The 21,477-nt window shown below is 35.5% G+C and overlaps 1 protein-coding gene across 1 annotated transcript in view; it reads left to right on the forward strand.

Moving 5' to 3' along the window:
- LOC142351872 (uncharacterized) overlaps positions 1-21,477 on the forward strand; it is a 48,062-nt gene that overhangs the window by 23,330 nt on the left and 3,255 nt on the right. Inside the window, exon 2 of the mRNA XM_075404114.1 lies at positions 19,162-19,403. Within this exon, the coding sequence (XP_075260229.1) occupies positions 19,162-19,403 (242 nt within the window). The remainder of the gene's footprint in view (positions 1-19,161; positions 19,404-21,477) is intronic.

Genomic DNA, 21,477 nt, shown 5'->3' on the forward strand with positions numbered 1-21,477 from the left:
CGGTTTACCTGTGGCAGACAGTCCAATATCAACAAGTGATGACAAACGTCTCTACTTTAATACAATATCGGAATTAGCTTACATCGACAATGGTCATGGAATAAGAGTTTGACAGAATACCCGAACCATTTCATAATTGTTTTTGTTTTGACCAGCACCCAGCAAGCATCCCATGATTTTATTCATCCTGAGCTTACAAACTCGTCAATTTCTATTGAGTTGAAATTTTCTGCGGCCCTACCGAACAATATAGAGATTTTCATTATTGGCGAAAAAGCGAGCACAATTTTTGTTGATAGTGCAAGAAGAGTATCAAAGAATCACATTCTGACAAATTAATGATGGATGAAGATGATATTATTGATTTAATCCAAGGCTGCAAGCTCTTAAATACAAATTTCATGGCGTGTTTGCGGCCAACAACTTTCCGAAAAAAATGAACAGAAACAGCTTCCTCATTGTTAATGCAGCAACTGCTGAAAATATTGGCACCCACTGGTTACTTTTATGCAGAAAGAACAATCAACTTCTGTTTGCCGATCCCCTTGGTCGGCCCATTTCATCGTACAAACACCTATATCAAAGAATAATATCTGTTGGCAACAATCACAATATCTATCAACTCTTGGAGAATCAACCAATTCAAAATGCAAACTCTAAACTTTGTGGACTGTTTTGTATTTATATTGCTCATTTTGTTTTCAATGCTCAAAAACTTGTAAATATTAGCGATAATGAAATGATTCGTTTTGCTTTTCATATGATGTTCTAACCTTACGAACTTGAAAAATTTATTTTTTTTTCAAAACTTTACTTTTTCTTCATACACAAAGCGAACACTCACTAAATCAGAATCAATATTCAATTTTCCATATCCACTCAAAAAAATATCCATAATTTGACAAAAAGCACCAGAATAAGGACCATACAAATTTGTTTCAACTCTGCGTAAAGTTTCACTATTAACAAAATCAGTTTGAGTTTGTTTTGATGGAGGCCGACAATTGTAGATAGTCTTTTGGGCAACTACTGGCATCTTGGCACTCGTTTCGGGATTGACATTTGTTTGTTTTGCAGAGCTGCTTTTCGATAGAGTGTTGTTGCTGTTGTTGTTGTTGTTAGCAAAAGCTGGTAGTCGTTTGCGCACTGACTGTGAATCAGTTTTTTCTGCAGAACTGTTGAATTCGATTGCTAATTTAAGCTTTGAAAACACATCTCCATTAGTCTCCAAATTTGGTGCAGTCCAAAACAATAACTTGAAAGCTGTATAAACACAAGGCACAGGAAAGCTTTGAAATCGTTTCAATGTTTCGTTTTCAAAAGTAGTTGTATCAATCAGAACGTGATAATGGCTACTTACTAAATTGCAAAATTCGGAATCAAAATGTGCACACACTGCATAACAATTTCCAATAGAAAAGGTAGGTTTCTCTTCCACAATGGGAAATTTGAACTGTTTCTGAAGTTGTTTAAAGTAATTTGGAGAACGCTCAAACATCGCTTCAACCATCGTTGTTGACAACTTCTTTTTGAATTTTTGGTTTCTTCGCTGGTGGTGGTTTTGGCGATGACTGCTGATCAGCCACTGAGTTCTGTATTTTGCTAGCTGAACTGACCAAATTTTTAAACTCTCCAAGAGTTAAGGAAATTCTCTGTTCAAACTCGTAATCGTCTGTTGCTTTTTTGAACAATTTCAGAAATATATATGTCCCTGTCCTTTCATAGGTTTTTCGGCGTTGCCCTGATTAAGCGCTTATCAGTTTTGGAAATATCGAAATAACAATCTCCAAACTCTGTGTCTTTAGTGGAAGTGAAAGGCATAGTGTGCAACTTGTTTTATTACTTTCAAGTGTTATAATGTGTAAAACTACAATTCAATGGGTGCGGCAAGTTGGGATTAAACAAGTGTCGTCAAACTGCCTAATTAAATCCAAATGATTTGTGAATACAGTCTCAAGTACGCCTATGGCGTACTTGAGTCTGTTTGTTGTTCAAATATTGTATAATTAACTTCAGCTGTGACCTTAGAGATAAGACAAAAAACATATGTGACCCTAGGTGTGTACTTGAACCAGCAGTGCTGTGTACACTGTTTATTGGAATTATATGTGGACAATATGTTTTGGTTCTATAGAGAAAACAAATGTGACCCTGGGTGGGTTTTTGACGTCATTGAGGATTGTAGTGTACACTGTTTACTGAAATTATATGCGGGCCATATGTTTTATTTTTCTAGAGAAAACAGATGTGACCCTAGGTGTGTATTTGAACCAGCAGTGCAGTGTACACTGTTTATTGGAATTGTCCATATGCTTATTTCTTGGAACAGATGTGATCCTAGGTGTATATTAAAATTGGAAACACATATGAACCTACAGCAGTAGGGAAATTCTGAAGAAAAGAATAAATATGTACCAGTGTACAATGAAATGCTAATAATAAAATACGTTCTAGATAAGAATTGAGTTAGTAAAAACTATAGACTGTATCAACCCATGTATAATAACAAATGTTGAGCATGTAACAGAGCATATACACTACCAAAATTAAAACCAATTATGAACCCAGACGTAAACTGTTGAATTACACGTTGTACAATACAACTTTAGAACTAGGTATTCATTTTCTTTAAACCTTGCGTTCAGTGCACTTTGCTTTCTTTCAAGAGTTCGTTACCAGACAAACAATATTTTTCAACCGTCTTTTATCAAATTGGTTATAATTTCTTTCTCAAAATTTGTGCAAAAAATGATGTCCGTTCAGATACTTGCTGAATCTGTTATTTCTTTCGAGCGAACATTGGTTTATCAGACAGTGTTCGAAAACTTTGTTGTGCTGATTCAACAGAAGAGACAAGGTGATGTTTGGCAAACTTACCAGCACTGTTTGATACCTAAGCTTTTCATTAACGCAATTGCTTCTTTACCAGAGAAGACAGAACCAGCAGAATGCAGTCTTATTACATCAGGGGGACATTTACCTCCAAAAGCTTTGCCAACATTTCAACATTTTGACATGGAGTCAATACCTAACGACGTTAAACGAATTTTGTTTCGTTACGTTTGCAACTGTGTGCCTCTGTTTGAAAACCAGTTAGGGGCTTATCAAGCTTGCGAAAACTTAGCTGACATGTGGGGCATAAAGTCATCACCTTGCTCCCCAGAAAATCAATCGCAATTGGATTCAGCCAGCTTGCCAGTAACACCAGCAGTTGATCCGAGTCCCAGTTTGACGCCGACATCTAGTCCATCTTTCTTTGCGGGAATTCACAAGAACAATTCTACCGCTCTGCTCAGTGAAAACCAGTTTGATACAGCGTTACTTTCAGCTACACAATTTCAAACACCAGAACCAGCACGTGTTTTTGGCGTTACAGACACTCCAAAGATTTGCAATGCACCAAAGAAACGGCTACCTGAGAATTCTTTAATGGACTTATTTGATTGACTTGAAAAACTTTGATGAATCACCACAAACCTCTTTTATATAGTGAGTTGCTAACTTGATTTTGTTTCAATAAAGTGTGATTTCAACTTTTTGAAAGCTGAATTTAACTTTTGATATCTGTTTTTGTAGTTTTAAAATTGCCGAGCTAAAGAAATTAAAATTTAGCAACTGATCAAGTTCGAACATGTTCAGAAAGGATTTTCATTATGACGTAAACATTCGTTTCCTAAAAAACACTCAGTTATTGCAACTACTATGACGTGGTGTGTGAATTATATTTATAAATACACTTCTCAATCTACAAAATTTTTGCTAAATTTAAATATTAAACATAAAATTTAAGAGATATAGCCATATGTTAGAGTAAGCGGTATTGACGCTAATTACATGCAAACTCCATACCACAGCTGTAGCATGGATTGATTTCCAAATTCAATTCATAAGTTGAAGAAATTTTCAAAAACTGAAAAATAATGAAACAAAAATTTTGAAAAAATGCATTTCAGACGTCAATTTTTAACACTTAATTCAGTAGATGCGCTCTCCAGCTTACACTAGAATCACCTCCCATTTGTTACTTGGGAATCAATTGAAAGAAAAAGAGGATGTTTGTTAAAAAAAAACAAAAAAAAACTAAAAAAAAAAATTGACACATGACCTCTGACCTTTGACCCCAAAAAAGACGGTTCCAAAAAATACTTGGGATGAAACTGATTGCTCAGTAAGCCTCAGCATACTCTGAAGTACAAAACATCTCATCACACTCGTCAAATTTTACTCATCCGTTATGGAGATAATTAACCCCTAATTAGCGACTAATTAAGGGTTAATTAACCTAATTACTAATTACTAGAAAATTTTTTTTTTAAATTTTTGCAACGGTTTTGTAATCACTGCTTGATGCCTGACATTATTGCTCATAAGCATCATTATCAAAAAACGGCTCCTTCACCGATTTTCGAAACATCTGGCAATTAATGTCACATTAACATCTGGCATTAATTAGCATATGAATTTCCCTAAGGAAAGATGTTAGATTGGTTTTCTTTACATTTTTGGACTTATTGAGCCCGTAATTGAAAATGCATAAAATAGCGCATTTTATTACAATTTTAAAAATTATCATGTTTTTCCAGCTTCTCCAAAAACGTTCTTTGAAAAAAAATGATCAGCAATACTCTGTAGGGTTCCTTATGGTGATATATTTTGGCATAGGATTGCAATGGAGAGTTGAAAACACATCTTTTTTCTCTCATAACTAACAAAATTTCAAAATAAAGGTAACCGCCAGAACCGACCAATCAGATTGCAGCATTTTGAAATTTTAAATTTCGCGCACAGAAATTACATTCGTGCTTCAGTTTTGATGAGGTTAGTCATTTCCGAGTTATTTACTTGTTATCAAAGTTCTGTTAGAGTTTGAAATTCATCAAAACTATTAGAAATGGTCTATTCATGCAACTTCTCTTCCGCTACGTTTAGCACTCGTGGGAATTGTTCAAGACAGCACTGTTTGATACCTAAGCTTTTCATTAACGCAATTGCTTCTTCACCAGAGAAGACAGAACCAGCAGAATGCAGTCTTATTACATCAGGGGGACATTTACCTCCAAAAGCTTTGCCAACATTTCAACATTTTGACATGGAGTCAATACCTAACGACGTTAAACGAATTTTGTTTCGTTACGATTGCAACTGTGTGCCTCTGTTTGAAAACCAGTTAGGGGCTTATCAAGCTTGCGAAAACTTAGCTGACATGTGGGGCATAAAGTCATCACCTTGCTCCCCAGAAAATCAATCGCAATTGGATTCAGCCAGCTTGCCAGTAACACCAGCAGTTGATCCGAGTCCCAGTTTGACGCCGACATCTAGTCCATCTTTCTTTGCGGGAATTCACAAGAACAATTCTACCGCTCTGCTCAGTGAAAACCAGTTTGATACAGCGTTACTTTCAGCTACACAATTTCAAACACAAGAACCAGCACGTGTTTTTGGCGTTACAGACACTCCAAAGATTTGCAATGCACCAAAGAAACGGCTACCTGAGAATTCTTTAATGGACTTATTTGATTGACTTGAAAAACTTTGATGAATCACCACAAACCTCTTTTATATAGTGAGTTGCTAACTTGATTTTGTTTCAATAATGTGTGATTTCAACTTTTTGAAAGCTGAATTTAACTTTTGATATCTGTTTTTGTAGTTTTAAAATTGCTGAGCTAAAGAAATTAAAATTTAGCAACTGATCAACTTCGAACATGTTCAGAAAGGATTTTCATTATGACGTAAACATTCGTTTCCTAACAAACACTCAGTTATTGCAACTACTATGACGTGGTGTGTGAATTATATCTATAAATACACTTCTCAATCTACAAAATTTTTGCTAAATTTAAATATTAAACATAAAATTTAAGAGATATAGCCATATGTTAGAGTAAGCGGTATTGACGCTAATTACATGCAAACTCCATACCACAGCTGTAGCATGGATTGATTTCCAAATTCAATTCATAAGTTGAAGAAATTTTCAAAAATTGAAAAATAATGAAATAAAAATTTTGAAAAAATGCATTTCAGACGTCAATTTTTAACACTTAATTCAGTAGATGCGCTCTCCAGCTTACACTAGAATCACCTCCCATTTGTTACTTGGGAATCAATTGAAAGAAAAAGAGGATGTTTGTTAAAAAAAAACAAAAAAAACTAAAAAAAAAAAATTTGACACATGACCTCTGACCTTTGACCCCAAAAAAGACGGTTCCAAAAAATACTTGGGATGAAACTGATTGCTCAGTAAGCCTCAGCATACTCTGAAGTATAAAACATCTCATCATACTCGTCAAATTTTACTCATCCGTTATGGAGATAATTAACCCCTAATTAGCGACTAATTAAGGGTTAATTAACCTAATTACTAATTACTAGAAATTTTTTTTTAAATTTTTGCAACGGTTTTGTAATCACTGCTTGATGCCTGACATTATTGCTCGTAAGCATCATCATCAAAAAACGGCTCCTTCACCGATTTTCGAAACATCTGGCAATTATTGTCACATTAACATCTGGCATTAATTAGCATATGAAGTACCCTAAGGAAAGATGTTAGATTGGTTTTCTTTACATTTTTGGACTTATTGAGCCCGTAATTGAAAATGCATAAAATAGCGCATTTTATTACAATTTTAAAAATTATCATGTTTTTCCAGCTTCTCCAAAAACGTTCTTTGAAAAAAAAATGATCAGCAATACTCTGTAGGGTTCCTTATGGTGATATATTTTGGCATAGGATTGCAATGGAGAGTTGAAAACACATCTTTTTTCTCTCATAACTAACAAAATTTCAAAATAAAGGTAACCGCCAAAACCGACCAATCAGATTGCAGCATTTTGAAATTTTAAATTTCGCGCACAGAAATTACATTCGTGCTTCAGTTTTGATGAGCTTAGTCATTTCCGAGTTATTTACTTGTTATCAAAGTTCTGTTAGAGTTTGAAATTCATCAAAACTATTAGAAATGGTCTATTCATGCAACTTCTGTTCCGCTACGTTTAGCACTCGTGGGAATTGTTCAAGACAGCACTGTTTGATACCTAAGCTTTTCATTAACGCAATTGCTTCTTTACCAGAGAAGACAGAACCAGCAGAATGCAGTCTTATTACATCAGGGGGACATTTACCTCCAAAAGCTTTGCCAACATTTCAACATTTTGACATGGAGTCAATACCTAACGACGTTAAACGAATTTTGTTTCGTTACGATTGCGACTGTGTGCCTCTGTTTGAAAACCAGTTAGGGGCTTATCAAGCTTGAGAAAACTTAGCTGACATGTGGGGCATAAAGTCATCACCTTGCTCCCCAGAAAATCAATCGCAATTGGATTCAGCCAGCTTGCCAGTAACACCAGCAGTTGATCCGAGTCCCAAATTGACGCCGACATCTAGTCCATCTTTCTTTGCGGGAATTCACAAGAACAATTCTACCGCTCTGCTCAGTGAAAACCAGTTTGATACAGCGTTACTTTCAGCTACACAATTTCAAACTCCAGAACCAGCACGTGTTTTTGGCGTTACAGACACTCCAAAGATTTGCAATGCACCAAAGAAGCGGCTACCTGAGAATTCTTTAATGGACTTATTTGATTGATTTGAAAATCTTTGATGAATCACCACAAACCTCTTTTATATAGTGAGTTGTTAACTTGATTTTGTTTCAATAAAGTGTGATTTCAACTTTTTGAAAGCTGAATTTAACTTTTGATATCTGTTTTTGTAGTTTTAAAATTGCTGAGCTAAAGAAATTAAAATTTAGCAACTGATCAAGTTCGAACAGGTTCAGAAAGGATTTTCATTATGACGTAAACATTCGTTTCCTAACAAACACTCAGTTATTGCAACTACTATGACGTGGTGTGTGAATTATATCTATATTTACACTTCTCAATCTACAAAATTTTTGCTAAATTTAAATATTAAACATAAAATTTAAGAGATATAGCCATATGTTAGAGTAAGCGGTATTGACGCTAATTACATGCAAACTCCATACCACAGCTGTAGCATGGATTGATTTCCAAATTCAATTCATAAGTTGAAGAAATTTTCAAAAATTGAAAAATAATGAAATAAAATTTTGAAAAAATTCATTTCAGACGTCAATTTTTAACACTTAATTCAGTAGATGCGCTCTCCAGCTTACACTAGAATCACCTCCCATTTGTTACTTGGGAATCAATTGAAAGAAAAAGAGGATGTTTGTTAAAAAAAACAAAAAAAACTAAAAAAAATTTTTTTGACACATGACCTCTGACCTTTGACTCCAAAAAAGACGGTTCCAAAAAATACTTGGGATGAAACTGATTGCTAAGTAAGCCTCAGCATACTCTGAAGTACAAAACATCTCATCACACTCGTCAAATTTTACTCATCCGTTATGGAGATAATTAACCCCTAATTAGCGACTAATTAAGGGTTAATTAACCTAATTACTAATTACTAGAAAATTTTTTTTTTTAATTTTTGCAACGATTTTGTAATCACTGCATGATGCCTGATTATTGCTCATAAGCATCATCATCAAAAAACGGCTCCTTTACCGATTTTCGAAACATCTGGCAATTAATGTCACATTAACATCTGGCATTAATTAGCATATGAAGTACCCTAAGGAAAGATGTTAGATTGGTTTTCTTTACATTTTTGGACTTATTGAGCCCGTAATTGAAAATGCATAAAATAGCGCATTTTATTACAATTTTAAAAATTATCATGTTTTTCCAGCTTCTCCAAAAACGTTCTTTAAAAAAAAATGATCAGCAATACTCTGTAGGGTTCCTTATGGTGATATATTTTGGCATAGGATTGCAATGGAGAGTTGAAAACACATCTTTTTTCTCTCATAACTAACAAAATTTCAAAATAAAGGTAACCGCCAAAACCGACCAATCAGATTGCAGCATTTTGAAATTTTAAATTTCGCGCACAGAAATTACATTCGTGCTTCAGTTTTGATGAGCTTAGTCATTTCCGAGTTATTTACTTGTTATCAAAGTTCTGTTAGAGTTTGAAATTCATCAAAACTATTAGAAATGGTCTATTCATGCAACTTCTGTTCCGCTACGTTTAGCACTCGTGGGAATTGTTCAAGACAGACGATTTCATGGGAACCGTTGGAACCGTTCAAGACAAATTTCATCCAGACGATGTTGGCCTTCCTGTTTACAACTGCTCCATATGTGTGTTCAATTCACGGAAACTGTCTGAATTGGAACAGCATATGCGAACTTGCCACTCGAAGTTTACAAACTGCTGCCGATCGTGCTTCATGGGATTCAATGATGCGCACTTGTTTGCGCAGCATATGAACTCCCTTCACTCGCTGCCCGTATTTGGACCTGAATACCAAACGAAAGAGGCTACAGCGGAGACAGCCTTCAAAAGTGTGTTACAAACTTATGAAATTGTCAATAACACAGCTGACAGAGATCTTGAGAGCTTCATGCTCAATCAAAGATCTGCAATTGCAACGCTAATTGAGCAAAGGCTGAGCCAAGCACCACAGAAAGTGCAATTTGCGGTATAAGTACAGTTATTGAAGCTGCATCAAGATGAAAACGCAACCGAAACGGAGGAGCGCATTGAAATTTATGCCAACTCTCTCATGACGCCCATTTACGTAGAGGGTCTCACAAACGAGTTGTACTGGAGCATGGTGGAGAAAATGATGGCTGTCTTGTCTACGTTTGCTTCATCTGGAAGTGGTTGGGTTGCTGGAAAAATAATCAAACTTGACATCAAATTTGCCCGCTACCGACCAATTCGCGGCTCATCCTATCTTGCCTTACTCCATAAGCTCGCAAACTGTCGCGGATTACTCAATATTCGAAACCGCGACGATGCCAATTGTTTCAACTATTGCGTCGTGGCAGCGTATCATGCGCATCATGGAATCAGTCTTGATAGAGATGACAGGAACTATCATATTGACAAAACATCCCCAGCAACATATCAGCAAGAGAACATTCACCAACCTGTAGGCAAATTTGAAATGCCAATGGGATTTGAGCAAATGAAAGCCTTTGAAACCCTCAATGATGTGGCAATCAACGTCTTTGGTTACGATAAAGGACAACTTTACCCTCTACGAGTCTCCTCTTTTGAATCAGATTTTGTTATGGATCTTTTACTTCTTTATGATGCCGACATTTATCACTATGTTCTCGTTACTGACTTTGTGAAAGTCGTTTGTAAAGTTAGAGACCTGAAATTCAGATTTGGTTATCGCATTTGTCGTAATTGTTTCTGGTTTTGTCGTGATGGACTGGAAAGCTATAATATTCATACTGAAAATTGTTATCTAAATGCCCCTGCAGTTATTCAAATGCCATTACCAGATAAAAATGAATACAAGTTCTCAAATTTTTCAGCTACGTGGTTTGTTCCTCTGGTCATTTATTTTGACTTTGAATCTTTTCTCCTACCCGTCGCTGGATGTGATGCAGCAACTGACCAATCATCAACACGCGTGATTGAAAAGCACGAGCCATGTGGATTTGCTTTAGCAGTTGTTGATCATCACTCGAATGTTCCTTATTTTCATCATGTGGACAGCTCAGAAGATTGTATGGGCAAATTGGTTCGAATGCTGCATTCGTGAGCAAGGGACATACATGAACGCAAAAAACAGTTTCCTTTCTACAACGGAAATCGGAGAAGCTTGGACAAAAAGAGCGCTGCACACTGTTGGATATGCGAAGAACCATTTGACAGCGAGCTTGACCCCGAAGAGAGCATAGATTTAGACCATTGTCATTTTAGTATCCAATTCTTGGGCTGGGCACACGAAAAGTGTAATCGAGCGAGATGATATGTCAATTTTACGCTTGTGGTCGGTCATAACATACAAAACTATGACTTACATCATACTTGTCTTGCTCTGAACAACTGTGAGTCTACCACAACAAAAATCATTCCGTCAACAGATGAGAAATACGTATCAATGACATTCGGAGTTCTGATTGATACTATTACAACTCAAGAAGGAAGAACACAAAAAATTTACGAGTATTTAAGATCCATCGATTCGTACAAAATGATAAACAGTTCGCTGGAAAAACTTGTAGAAATTTTGCCTGACACACATTTCGATATAATGAAAGCATTGTTCCCCTCGGTTACTTACTCAAACAAAAAGGATATTAGCCTTATTCGTATGTATGTGATCGTACAAAGTTTTCTGAGCAATCTCTACCACCCCTCTCAGAATGGCGCAATATATTAGAAGGCGGAAAATTGGCTGTTAGTGAAGAAAAATTAGGTCATGCTAACCAAATGTGGAAGTTATTGGGGTGCAAAACTTTACAAGACTATCATGACGCATACCTTAAACTGGACTGCGCATTATTAGCTTGTGTATGTGAGTTTCACCGTGAACTTAGCTTTCGAACATACAAACTCGACTGCATGTATTTCTACACTCTCCCCAATATGTCAAAAGAAGCGTCACTAAAGATATGCAGGGCAAACATTGAGCTGATGACAGAACGAGAACATTTGGACATGATTGAACCGGCAATAAGAGGAGGAGTAACATCTGTTTACGAGGAGCGTCATTTTGTTGCAAATAATAAGTATTTATCGGATTACCGGCCCTCTGAGGAGTCAGCTTTTGCGATCTGTGTAGACGCAAATAATCTCTATGGAGGTGTCATGCAAATTGACATGCTACCAGTGGGGGAATTCGCCTTCAACGTAGAAATTACCCTTAACGAAATCCTCAATACCCCTAACGACGCTTCAGTTGGTTATTTTCTTGAAGTAGACTTAAATTACCCTGTCCACTTACACGATGACCACCGAGACTTTCCCCTTGCCCCTACCAAAGAAATGGTTCAAGATGATTGGTTGGGCAAATATCAACTTGAGCTAAAAGAAGAACACAGATTACCCAGCTCGAACGTTAAAAAGTTGCTTCAAACGCTATTCGACAAAAAGATCTATGTATTGCACTACAAACTGCTCAAACTATACGGTAGTCTTGGATTAATTGTTGCCAAAGTACACCGTGTCCTAGCGTTCAAACAAGCGAATTGGTTAGCACCCTATATAACACTCAACAGTAATAAACGTCAAGCCGCCAGCAATAAATTCGAAGAGAACTTTATAAGCTCATGAACAATGCAGTATATGGTAAGAATTGCGAATCGAAACGCAAACGAAGTAAGCTTACCATTGCACGAGATGCTGATCAAGTTTTGAGTTCCGTTTCAAAGTTTGAGTTTGATCGGTTCATGATATTCGGAGATAACCTGGCCGCATTGTCCTTCCGCTCTAGAAAGATTTATTGGAATACCCCAACAATAATTGGAGCAACTATACTAGATCTGGCCAAGTATCAAATGTACAGTTTCAATTACTTCACAATGCGCGCTCATTTTGATTGTCGTTTGTTATATAGTGACACGGATAGTTTACTATATAAAATCCGGAGTACAGACTTTTATGAGGAATTAGCAAGAGAGCCCGCTTCAGTTGTTAGTGAATTCGATTTCTCCAATTATCCGAATGATCACTATTTATACAGTACGGAAAATAAACGGGTAGTCCTCAAGTTTAAGGACGAATTTGCAGGAGATTTTATTACGGAGTTTGTGTGTTTAAAGCCGAAACTATACTCAATACTCTAAAAAAGTAAGTATTCTTTGTCTTTTCTAATGCATGTTAGTTCTATCTTTAAATTACAAAGGTTGTTAGTACGCTCCTGAATGGTATTAGTTTTATTATTATATACATAGGGGTTAGTAAAAATAAAAAGACTTGATTAAAGGCTTTTTTCTCTTTAGGTTGTCGACAACTTTCGGCTAAAGGAGTAACAAAGGCCGCTCAACAACGTCTGCGGCATGATGATTTCTTGAGCACACTGACGACAGGGAACGTGTTTCGCACTGAAAACACACGAATAATGTCCGATCATCATGTATTGGAGACTGTTACTATCAACAAAATATGCCTTTCAGCGTTCGACAACAAAAGGTTTATTCTACCCTGCGGAACAAAAACTCTACCCTTTGGACATTATGAGACCGTTGATTGTGGTGTGGATGAAATTGATTGGGGTAGTTATGATATTCAGTGGGATAATGACAGTTACTCAAACTTACTTCTCAGCTGTAGTCCAGAATGGGATAATGACTTTGTAGTGTCCCAAACTTCCTCAACAGTCGCTCTCTCAGTGCCAGACTCCACCACCAGCTCTTAGGAGACTCCCGACCCAGGATTAGTAGTAACTGAGCAGATAACTGAATCTGATATTGATACTGACGATATTGCAGATATTGACGTCAGTTCCAGTGAAAGCTCCTCTCCTGACAACCCCTTCATAAACTTTGAAGCTGAAGAAGCAAGCAGCAGCGAAGAAGAACCAGCACGCAAAATAAGGTGGCGCTAATGCCAATTTAATTGCAAGCAATTTTGGTGAAACTGCGTGTATTAATACACAGTGTAAATATTTAATTTGTTTGGAGTGTTTAGTTTGGTTTCAATTCAATCTTTTCTTACAAATCTAACAAACCGGAGAAAGGCGCAAAGGGAAAGGAATAAAAGCGGAAGAAAGCTAGTTTACTTGTATCACGCACGGCCGTTGTTTTACATGTAGCGCCGCCAAGGATAACCCCCTATTATCACTCGTATTAATTCGAAGGATAACCCCCCTATCTTAGTACCCTATTATCTTACTACTAACATTCTATTAATTATTGAGGTCCAAATCGAAATACCACCGCTAATTCAATGCATGGTTCATCTATGTTGCAAAAATGGTTCGTCTATGGGGCAGAATTTAGCTCCACAATAAGTAATTGGTGCTTTTATGTTGCTAGTTTGAAATCCTTACCTGCACTCTATAATTTTTTGTCGCTTGAATCACATCAAAATTGTGTATCCTACTCGATGTCTCATGTGGAAACGGTTACGAAAATTTAGGATCATTTACACGAGAAATAATGAAGATTCACTCGACTTTCTTGGGCTCGACCATACGCTTTTTCATGCGAATCACACGATATATCATGTAAAAAACAATTTTACCGGTAGTATTTCGAAAGAAAAATTACATGCACTTCTTTGCGAAAACATATTATAATTTGAATAAATTCACATGAAAAATTTTATGAAATTTACAAGATTTATTGTGTGATTCACATTAAAAAGCGTAGGGCTAAGCCCTAGAAAATCATCTAAATTTAAATGATTTTTCGTGTAAGTGAGCCTGAAATCGTGTGTCGACCCTTGAATAATGTAGATTCACAGACTTTCATGGGCTCAACCATACGCTTTTTCATGCGAATCACAGGATATATCATGTAAAAAACAATTTTTCCGGTAAAGATATCACAGGCTAAAGATATTTCGAATCTGTTCACACGCTAGCCTCGAGAACAAATTTTTGTTTTCCACCGCAGGCGGCGTTAATAAAGTAATTACCCATATCACTATTTAAAAGCTGCTGAAAAAGCGTTCAGACAAAGCGTTCAGACAAGAATCAAAGCGTTCAGACAAGCATCAAAGCGTTCTTCAAAACGGTCGATTATTACGTCACCAACTCAAACTTCTCTATTGAAGATTAGTCCCTATCTTTAAACGTATCTTTGAATGTTTAATAAGCTTTAGGCAACCCTTTCCTACATCTGAAAACAGACGATACTATAACATTTAAAAATCTATGGCTCTTCTTGACGAAATAGCTTTCTTGAGCTTAAATAAAGACATGTAGAAAATCTATAATGATATTTCCAAAAAATTACAAGAAAAGGACACGTTTATCAAAAAAGTTGTCACTCAGCTGGCGGAAAAATTACTGGAAAACAAGGTGGTAAGTGGTCAGGACAAAAGGGAACATGTTATGGTCGAAGTAGCAATCCAAACGGACAACAATGAACAAGTAAGATATTTCCGAAAAAATTTCAATTAAGGATGTTAACAAAAATTTAGTTATTGGGAGCAGCATTATTGGAAAACTAGAGCGAGATACAACAATACCTGCTAATATTGGGGTGCATGCTTATCGGGGGTCAACAGCAAAAGAAAAACTGAGAGTACTGAAGGATTACGAGGCAAAAAATTAAAAACTTCGGTCCTACAAGACGGAACCAATAACGCGCTGAAACATACTTCTAAATCTGCTGAAGTAAACTTTGAAGAATTTAAACAACTGGTTAATATTTGCAGTGAAAAATTCTCACCAGAAACATTTGTACTCTGTGAAATACCACCTTTAAAGGATCTTGAACATAACACTGAAAAGAACAAGATAATAGGTAACTTCAATTCTGTACTTCATGATAACTATGAAAACGTTGATCGGTTTAAAATTTTGCCTCTGAACTATTTTGTTAAAAGCGCTTCAATAACAACTGGTGACTCAACGAGTTATAATTATATGTTCTCTGACAAGGTTCTTTTCACTCATCAGCATGGCGTTCCATTATTGGAAAACTGGCTACTATCCCATTGTTGCTATCATCCAATGGTCGAATTGTTCAGTCTTATGGGGCTCCTCAATCAAAAGCCGCGGACAATTCGCAATTGAGGCAACCATTGAAAATTGTAGGAGCTCAATTTATCAGACAATACAGGTACCAACCTTTCCAAAGAGCAGTAAATTACTCTCATAACCACTACGATAATCAGTTGTCTTATCGCGCTAACTCTAATGCGTATAAATTCAATGGTTCTAACAGCAGTTAGGGCTTTTAGTGTAAAGTATTTGATCAGTTTCTGATGTAGGGAACCGCACAGTATTGTATTTTTAAATGCTTTCTTTGTTTGTCTTAGCTCGACCAAAAATTTTCATTTTCCTTTTTTTCTTATTGATGTCCTCAAGATTTCCCGCGACAGCAGTAAGAACAGAGGAACACGGATTCAGATCAAAAACTCTAAGTTTAAAAAATATATTGGCTTTGAAAAAAAGAGTTCCAATAGAAGTGCTTACTCTTTTAGTAATAAACGCAACAAAACTGTACGCATTCATCATCCTAATCGGGCATTTCAAAAAAGGGCGGAGTTGTAATGCTGCTTATATCAAAAATCTTTGCTCCAAAATTGAGGAAAGATCTAAATAAGTTATCAGTTGACTTTGAAAGTATTTGGGCAGAATTAAAAATAAACAGCTGGAAAACACAAAACACAACAATCTTACTTAATGTCATTTATTCTCCCAACAAAAACAAAACGGACACCTTTCTTGATCTATTGGCTACAAACATTGATAATGCAATAGTCAAGGGTCATAAAAAAGACTCATGGGTGACTACAACATTAATTATCTGAAATCAAAAGAAAAGGAGAATATAGATTCAATATTATTATCATATCATCTAGAAATACAAAACAAAACTGAGGCAACGCGTATATGCAAGGCGAGCAAGACTGCAACGTAAATCGATTACTTTTTTTCCGATATTTACGTCAAAAAAACCAGAGTGTGCGGCACTCCACTTCTATCTGATCATTTTGCCCTGTGCATAATTCTGAAAGACGAAACAAACCCATTAAAACTAGTAGAGAAAAAAATCTATGACCGAAGTACATATAACAAAGAAAAATTCCTTGATGATTTGAACAAAGCAAAATGGGCAGTCATATACCCACGAAAAAAAGCAAATGAAATGCTTAAATCTTTCACTAAAATTTTCACTAGAGTACTGCAAAAACACGCGCCACTAAAAAATGTGTTCATCAGAAACGACAAATCTTGCTTTGCTCGTTCACAAACTTGGTTGAAAAAGAGAAACAAAGACATACAAAAAGAATTTGACTCTAGTTTGAAATCGAAAAATTTCAAATCCTTCTCCGAATTGAAACAGAAGTTCTTCTGCTCATCTAACAATGATTTCAATAAATTTCACCAGTCATTAGTTATGTCATCTAATAATAGCAGAAAACGTTGGAACCTTATGAATGAAATAAGAAACTCAGCTAGAACAAGAACTAAAATCTACAGTTTAAAAAATGTCTTCAATGATTATGTCACGAAGCTCAGGAAAATAGCAAATCTTCTTAATTACAGATTTTCACAGCTAGGAAAATTCATTTTATCAGACGAAACTTACGAAAACATCGATGACTTTGCGGGTAGATCAGCCAAAACTTTTTCAATGAGAAGTATTACAGAATTTGAGTGCTTACAATGCATTAAGAAGCTCAATAGAAATAAACCACATGGACCCTAAGTGCTACCTCCTGGGCTTTAAAAGATGCAGTTTCTGTTGTCAACAAACTTCTATTTTTCATTATAAATGAATGCATAAACAACTCTACCTTCCCTGAGATTCTAAAAACCGCTGATGTAACACCAATTTATAAAAAGAACGACCCCGAGGAACCAGACAACTACAGACCTATATCAATAACACCCTGCATTTCAAAAGTTATTGAAATCCTAATTAAAGAGCAATTGACAGAGTACTTACAAAAAGCAAACTACTAAGTCTCTCTCAATACGCATTTAGGAAGAAACATTCTACAACTGATGCTCTCGTTTACACTACTGAATTTATAAGACATGAAACAGATCAAAACAAAATTGTAGCTGATGCCTTTCTAAACCTTTCAAGAGCATTCGACCCAATAAGCCATGTTATCCTTTAAAAAAAGCTAGGAAGATTAGGTGTCGACTCTAAAACCAAAAAATTAATAGAAAATTTCATCTCGGAGAGAAAACAAGAGTTCTATTTAATAACATAAATTCAGATGAGATTACTCTAGAACGTGGTGTGCCTCAGGGGACAGTGCTTGGTCCCCTATTGTTTAATATTTATATAAACGATCTGCGAGATAAAATTGATGAAAACTGCGAGGTGGTACAGTATGCAGATGAAACATTACTCCTTGCTTCCGCTCCTAACTACAATTGAATCCATCAAAAACTGAATTCATACTATTCAGCCATAACAGAAAATTCAGCGAGTCTGAATCAATAAAACTCGGGAACAAAATTATTACAGAGTCCAAAAGCTTCAAGTATCTTGGGGTACATATTGACAAAAAATCTTAGTTTCCCAGACGAAGTGAAGCATCTTTTGAAGAAAATGGCGCGTGGAAAAAAAACAATTTATACACTCCGTAATCGGATACCAACGTTTCTAATGAAAACAGTTCTGAACGCATTTGTTATCAGCCATCTACACTATTCAAAACTGTTAATCCAATCAATAGACAAAAAACTGCTTCTATCGTTTGAAAAGCAACTAAATTGGGCCATTTGTGCTTGTTATTGTAGAAATAGAATGGACTCAACAAAAGATCTCAAGATAAAGCATTCTATTCTCCCTGTTTAATATTTAATCAATTTTAAAAGAACCACTTATATGTGGAAACTGAGAAACTGTCTTTTACCCGCGTTTAATCCACTAGATGTCACAACCTTGCCCACTTGGTGCACCAGACAAAACCTTAGAAGCTGTGACATTTTTTTAATTCTATATGTCACACTCAAAAATTGGAACGTTCAATTATAAAAACTGCATCAAAGGATTGGAATTCATTCCTAGAGAACTAAGGGGTTTGGAAAAGAAGAAACCTTCCCAAAAAAATTTAAAAAATTTTGTATTAAATCTTTTTCTGATAGTAAACAATATACAGCTTATGGGTCGGTTAGTTGGAAATCTATCAGATTTAAAAAAGTTTACAAAACCACGACTCATGAATCAACACTACCTGGTCGAGCTAAGAATTAATTTAATTTAGTTTAATTACACTAATGTACTGAAATAAATAACCAAACTCCAGGCAGTATTAAAACAATTGTCAAACTCTCTGTTACTTGTTATGACTGTTATGGTTAATAAAGTTTTCTTTTTTTTCATACGAAAAATCGCCTAACTTTTCATCACGCAAGAAAAAATTTGCGATAAAACATGAGAGAGTTTTAGAGTGTGCGTGTGTGTTTTGAGCGTACCGTAGCCTCTGTATGGTATAAAAGGCTCTGCATCATAGACAAGGACAAACGACAACCTCGAATTGAGATACTTCATTCATACGCCAATTTCATTTGTATCTAAGTTGTAAGTAATTTTTTCGGTATCTTTCTGTGGAATAAGGTATATTTTGGAACCAGTAGATGACTGTCATCTATGTAACTTTAGCGCTGACCTCGTCAAAAATTCAAACCCGGCTTGGGTATAATTCTTTCAGATACAAATATCTGGATTTTTTAGACAAACTTTGCGCTGGAGTGCTGCACAAAATGGATGACTTCCTTGATGCTGCTTATCTGGCTGTGAAGAGTGACAGGACCCTAGTGTCGTATGTGCCAGGAGTAGAATATAGACACATGCGCGACAACAACAACAATCGCGTGAGAAACAAAACGAAAAAAAGGGGGCGTGTATTCTTCCATGGGTGGACTTGGGGTGATATGTTGGATACGAAGCAGTTTGTATACGAAAAGTTTGACCAGGTGACAAAAAATTGTTTAACAATTGATCAATCATTCTTCACTGTTATGAACATTTCTGTCCTAAAAAGTTTTTTATTTCAACTGCTAAATTATTAATTTTCGCCACATTTTACAAAAAAAATTAAATCTGATAATGCACTGTATGAGATTATGACCTCGCACGCATTTTCCAACCCCTTTATGCGTATTAAAGAATACTGATGCATTTAGTTACGTTACATGTAGATATACAAGTAATGTGCATTTAAAATACTTACTTGCGAAAGTTTCAAATAAATAAGTATATTGAAGTAAATTTAAAAAAATCAAACAGCTTTTTGAAATCTTGGCGGACTAATTAGGCTGATCAAGTTAAAAGGTAAACAAGATGTTGGTATTGAGGAAAAACTTAAAATTTTAGGCGGGGAACAAACATAAGAGCTATACAAGGCGGAGGTTTAGCAGAAACTATCCACATTCAGTACTAATTTGAGTGTTTTTCCAGAAGATAAGAACCAAAAAAGCTAAGAAAAACAAAAACCGGTGTTTACGCTAAATTTTTATATTTTTCCTAATGTAAATATCGAAGCAACAAGTACAAGTATTATATAAAATTTATACGAATGCATCCTGCAGTCCTTTTTTGGCAAGTAAAATTATAATTTTTAACAATAATAGATAGTAGGTACTGAGCGAAACTCATATTCAAAGCATAGCTTCACAGCCATAATTGGGAATGAAATTAGATGCTTAAATTGCAAATGCAAAACCAAATTTATTCCTCGAATGTCATAACATGAACTAGTATTGCTTGAAAGTGTTTCTGATTGCTCATTAACACTTTCATATTTGACTTTTATCAGGTGCCTAGATAATCAGCAGTACCCATTTTATGTGAAAATGATAAAATTGAAAGTATCCCAAATAGGAAAGTTCGAGTTATTGTCAGATTAACAATTTCGCGCCAAAATACTGTAGAAGTTAAAGCAACCTGAATAAAAAGAATCAGAATGAATATGCACAACCGAAGCAACAAAGTAAAAATTTTTTCTAGACGTGAAAAACCATTTCTTCTGAGAGAACACATTTTTTTTGCAAAAATGCTACATTACAATTACAACCGTTCTAACTCCTTTTTATGAAATTGTAAACGCAAAGTTTGCTAAAGCAGAGAAAGGTGTAAATCGAAATAAGTATTATCCTCCTAAATATTTTTTCCAGAGTTCTCCAGTTGTAATAGGGACCAGGCGGATCTTAAAGATGAATAATAAATCGATCGAAAAAAGCATCTGAAAGATTAAAAATTTTTTGACAGCAGAAATGAGAACTCTGACGAACAGTTTACGGATAATTATAATCGATTAAACGGGTCATGGGTCAGATCTTTTGTTAGTCTCAGTGGCATGGCTAGAATTTTTTATGAAAGTTTTTTCATTTTCAAAATCATTGGCTCCTATAAAAACTATTCTTTCTGGTCATTTTGATAATCTTGAGTTTTAATCTTTTTGTTCCTTTTGAAGGACACCGACGAAAAGAAACACGACACATACTACAAAGCTCTAACTCACAAACACTGACCTCAAGTTACTTGCACGACTGAAATTAAAATCTTGGATGAAGAGGATTCGGAACGTCTGCTTGGAACAATTTTTAATATATGCTCTGAGTTTGATAAATTTTTGCACACAATAACACTCACAAACACACACTATTTGTATATATAAACATAAATTGTTCCAAGCCAGCATTCAGCATCAACCGCATCCACATAATCAATTTCAGTTGTGCAGACTCATTCAGTAGCCTTACTGTAATGTTGTTGATATAGAGTACCATAGTATGTGTCGTGTTTCAGTTCGATGGTGTCATTCAAAATGAAAAAAATTTAGCTAACAAAATGACCAGAAGAAACTTTTTGCAAAGGAACAAATGCTTTTGAAAATGGAACAAAACTTTCAGAAAAAAACTTTTCAAACTATGCCTCTAAGACTAACAAAAGATCTGACCCAAGACGCAGTAATTGAATTATAATTATCCATAAACTGTTGGTCAAATTTCTCTTTTCTGCAGTCAAAATCATTAAGATGTTTTTTTT

This window comes from Convolutriloba macropyga, chromosome 13 (assembly GCF_964194025.1).
Source record: "Convolutriloba macropyga chromosome 13, txConMacr16.3, whole genome shotgun sequence".
NCBI lineage: Eukaryota > Metazoa > Xenacoelomorpha > Acoela > Convolutidae > Convolutriloba > Convolutriloba macropyga.